Source organism: Bombina bombina, chromosome 9 (genome assembly GCF_027579735.1).
Source record: "Bombina bombina isolate aBomBom1 chromosome 9, aBomBom1.pri, whole genome shotgun sequence".
Taxonomy (NCBI): Eukaryota; Metazoa; Chordata; class Amphibia; order Anura; family Bombinatoridae; genus Bombina; species Bombina bombina.
Genome location: NC_069507.1, coordinates 198,111,457 through 198,116,456, shown reverse-complemented (window position 1 = coordinate 198,116,456; position 5,000 = coordinate 198,111,457). Strand labels below are relative to the sequence as shown.

The 5,000-nt window shown below is 35.6% G+C and overlaps 1 protein-coding gene across 1 annotated transcript in view; it reads left to right on the top strand.

The window, feature by feature from the left end:
• The window catches only part of R3HCC1L (R3H domain and coiled-coil containing 1 like), a gene marked incomplete in the record, with an annotated part of 69,776 nt that overhangs the window by 18,451 nt on the left and 46,325 nt on the right, over positions 1 to 5,000 (top strand). The window contains 1 exon segment of the mRNA XM_053692554.1: positions 3,781 to 5,000. This exon segment is cut by the window's right edge and continues 1,924 nt beyond it. Coding sequence (XP_053548529.1) covers positions 3,817 to 5,000 — 1,184 coding nt within the window.

Here is a 5,000-nt window from a genome sequence, read left to right as displayed (position 1 = left end):
TATGGACAAAAATGAAAATCGGGATTTTGGACCCAAAAAAAATTGCGATTGCGATTTTCTTATAAATGACTAACACCTTCATTTTTCAATAAAATTTTTATTTAACACTACAGAATCTTAATGTACATTTTTTTTTTTTAAATCTCATACTCTTGCGGTTTTAAAATCATGGCTATTAATCGCGGCTTTAAATCGCATATGCAATTAATTATGCAGCCCTATTGTATAGCAAAAAAGACCTCTGCATATGAAAAGACTCTTTACATAAACAGGAGCAACCTGGAGTAGGTATACATCAGTATTCTCCTAAAACTTTGGGGCTTGGTTATGAGTCTGAAAATCAGCGCAATGTTATTTAAAAATAAGCAAAACTATTAATTAAAAAAAAAACAACCTGTATAGGCTATATAAATGGATCATCTACAAAACATTTATGCAAAGAAAAATCTAGTGTATAATGTCCCTTTAAGGTGGTTTAGCATTGATTCAACTTAGTTACTATTGCAATGAATGATTCTCCTATCTTGATTGTTAATTCAAAGCTGATAATCCACCTTTTGCAAACATGTGACTGCTAAGAATCTTAAGGGGAATATGAAGTAAACAAAAGCTTACATAAATTGCCTAAAAGTATTAACCCAAACCTCCCTGGGAGAAAGTAAAACAAATTTTCAGTTGTCATTTACAACAAAAGGCAGCAAAATAAAAAATGAATGTATATTGCAATAATGTTTCACTTGCAATAATGTAACATTTTATACGTTGTTGAAATGTCAACTTTAAAGTGAAGGAAAACTTTGGTGAATGAAAGCCCATTTTTTAAAAATACTATTAAAAACAAGGGCACTTTCATTCATCAAAGTTTACAAAGCAGGCGTTTTTATTAAAAACGTACCTTTTTTTTTCTTTTCACTGCTACAGCAGCTTCCCCCCCTCCTGGAAATCCTCTCTTCACACATCAGCAATGACTAATCCGGCTTCCTCCAATCACAGCTTTCCCCCCAGGGTGGTTATTGCCTGAGGCCATGCTGTGATTGGAGGAAGCCGGATTAGTCATTGCTGATGTGTGAAGAGAGGATTTCCAGGAGGGGGGGGGGAAGCTGCTCTGGCGGTGAAAAGAAAATTTTTTAAGTTTTTAAGCAAAACGGCTGATTTGCTTAAACTTTGACGAATGAAAGTGCCCCTGTTTTTAATAGTATTTTAAAAAAAAACGGACTTTCATTCATCAACGTTTACCTTCACTTTAATGGTCATTTCATAATTCAGATACAGTATACAATTTTTAACAGCTTTTCAATTTACTTCTATCATCACATTTGTTTCATTCTCTTGGTATCCTTTGTTGAAATGACAGCAAGGTCATCGGGTGAGCCAATGACATGAGGCATGTATGTGTGTGTGTGTGTGTATATATATATATATATATATATATATATATATATCAGCAGCTAGCTCCTAGTGGTGCATTGCTGCTCCTAAGCCCACCTAGGTATGCTTTTCCTCAAAGGCTACTAAAATAAGAAAGCAAATTAGATAATGGATGTAAATTAGAAAGTTGTGTTTATTTACATGCTCTATCTAAATGATGTCCATTTGATTAGTCAGAAGCCGGTACTGTATTTACTTGTTAGCCGGATATATAAGCACAAAAGTCTGACATTGCTCAGCATTAGCGTTAGAAACATAACACATTCTTTACATGATTACACATTTATTTATTGACTTAATATATAAACACATTTCTTAGTATTTGCAATATATTTCTGTTGTCTTCCTATAGAATTAGAATCAGCCAAGTGTAAACATTTTCAAAACAAATTAACCCTTTGTTTGCTGCCCAGACTCCACCCCCTCCTCTTACCTTAGTTAGGACTTTCTGGATTAGCTAGTGTCTGCAACTGTCATTTGGTTTATAAAAGATGTGTATTTGGTTTATTCTCCTTCTGGAGGCCAGTAAGCTACAGATATGTGATAGGGTTAAGCTTGAGATGTATGCTGTGTGCGCTTCTAGTCCCCAGAATTGGAAAATTCATAATTTGGGGAGTTAAATTACAAGAAAAGAAGGCAATTTTCAGTTTTGAAAGTATATTGTAAAGATTCTTTGCTACACTTATTTTTAATATTTTATATTACATTCTAAAAGTGTTTAATGTTCCTTTAAGTTATTTTAGTTTTGAAAGTAATAAGAAGTGCCCAACTTAGCCATGGACTAAGAACAATAGTTAAACGTGTTTTTTTGTTTTGTTTTGTTTTATATTTCTCACCACAGAAATAACCTCCCCCCAAATAAATAAATAAATACACACAATATACACTATATGGCCACCTGTCCATCGCTCACATGAGCTTGTTGGACATCCAATTCAAAATCCTTGGGCAAAAGTATGGAGTTGGCCTCCCCTTTGCAGCAACTCTTCTGGGAAGGCTTTCCACAAGATTTTGGAGTGTGTCTTTGGAAATTTGTGCCCCTTCAGGCAAAGAGCGTTTGAGGTCAGGCACTGTTGGACGAAAAGGTCTGATTTGCATTCAGTGTTCCAATTCATTCCAAAGGTGTTAAATGGAGTTCAGGTCAGGGTTCTGTGCAGGCCAATCACGTTTCTCCACACCAAACTTGTCAAATCTTGCTGGACTCATGGACCTCGCTTTGTGCATGGAAAGTACATTCTCAAAACTGTTGCCACATAGTTAGAAACACTCAATTGTCTAAAATGTAATTTGTATCCTATAGCATGAAGATGACCCTTCACCGGAAATAAAAGACCTAGCCCAAACCCTGCAGCACAGCCCCAGACCATTTTCCTTACGTCAGCAAATCTTACAGTTGACACTATGTACTTAAAGGGACACTGAACCCAAAATATTTATTTCGTGATTCAGATAGAACATTTAATTTTAAGCAACTTTCTAATTTACTTCTATTATCAAATTTTATTCGTTCTCTTTATCTGTATTTGTCTTTATTTGAAAAAAAAGGCATCTAAGCTTTTTTTTTTTGGTTCAGACCTCTGGAGGGCACTTTTTTTTTGATGGATGAATTTATCCACCAATCAGCAAGAACAACCCAGGTTGTTCACCAAAAATTGGCCGGCATCTAAACTTACATTCTTGCATTTCAAATAAAGATACCAAAAGAATTAAGAAAATGTGGGTTCAGTGTCCCTTTAAGGAGGTAGCTTTTTCCTGGCATCCGCCACACCTAGATTCTTACATCAGTCTGTTAACTGATAGCACCTTTGTAGCTGAAACATCTGAAATCAATTGTTAGTAGGGGTGTCCACATAATTTAGGCCATATTGTGTATGTATATGTGTGTGTATGTATATGTGTGTATGTATATGTGTGTGTGTGTGTGTGTATGTATATGTGTGTGTGTGTGTGTATGTGTGTGTGTGTGTATATATATATATATATATATATATATATATATATATATATATATATATATATATATATATATATATATATATATAATGTAGTTTTACTTTGCAACTTTTAGAATCTTACATGGAATACATAATTTGAATACACATGGTATGCTAAGATTATATGCAAGTTTTTTAAATTAATTCTTCATAGAAATATTGTCTATACATTTGTAGCCTGTTCTTGAGGTTCTTTAGTACTGTAAAACTGTGGATTATTAAACCAATTCTGTTTTCTTATGTTTACAATTTTATCAACTGGAATTAATCCATCAGGAAATTTCACAATCTTTTGTACACTCATAGTCTCACCCTTCAAGATGTTGATATTTTGTATCTTTGTCCTTCTTTTCCACAGATAACAGATTAAATCTTTAATAAACTGCAGGACACAATGGAGAGAGGCAAGCCTCGCCCTAGACGGCCTGATATGGCACTTTATGTGCCCAAAGCAAGGCGTGAAAGGCCAACCAATGAGAACAGTGGCCTTGAAACTCCCTCTGAACAGACGTCCGACAGCAGTGGCAAAGCTTGTAGACCTGTGAACAATGAGAAAAGAATGGACATAAAACATACTTCCCTAAAGAGTAGACAAGGAGATATTAAAGGAATATCTCCCGTATTATTAAAACCAGCAGATGATCATGGGAGACTTTCTGAATCTGTAGGTTCAGCGAAGCCATCAAATAGGATCCCGGATCATATAATGGTAGAAACTGCAGAATGTGATTCTGTACTTGAGGCTAAGAGTACAAAAATTAATGAGGAAAAGAAAGTACTGGTGATGTGTTCAGATACAATTGTTGAGCCTACACAACATGACAATTCTTCTATTGTTGCCGAGCTCAGCTATGTATCAATGAAAACTGAACAGGTCCCTGTCCAATTCAGTCCACACCTTCATAATAGTCAGAAATGGTCAGCAGAGAGGCAGGGGGAGAAAGCTAGGCCCAGGAAAGAAAAACATGTGAAGAAACAGAGTTGTACTAGGATACCTCAGGTCTTTGATACAACTTGTTCAGGTTTAAACCAAAAAGAGCATATGTCTTCAGCAAACATAGCCAGATATGGAAACTGCAAGAGAAGGGTAAAAGTGAGTGAATCTGTGCCTCTATGTGATAGATTCTTAGACTCCTCTCAACATGGTAGCTTTGAGGAAGTATCCCAAAATGAAACTTGTGCAGCTGAGAAACAGGATGATTTAGCTTGCAACATACTTAGCTCTGAAATCGTTTCTGTGGTTGATAATGTCACTAAACGCATAACCGAGATACCGAAAATGTGTTCTGATGATAAAGATAAAATAAATAATGCATATTTGTATGAAAAAGAGAGAGACAGTGTTATACAACAAGGTTTATTACATGGAGATGTTTCAGAGCAGATAAGCCCAGATAAAATGAGCATTTCCTGTAGTAATACCACGATCATGAATGCAGATGAAGGGAATTGGCAGTTTGTGAGGGAAAATTCAGATGTGTGTGAGAGCACTAAATTCCCAGCCCCATGTCATACAACTCATGAGCCCCAAATGATGACTGGGACTCTGGGATTATCAATGGACAGGAGTGAAGGTAG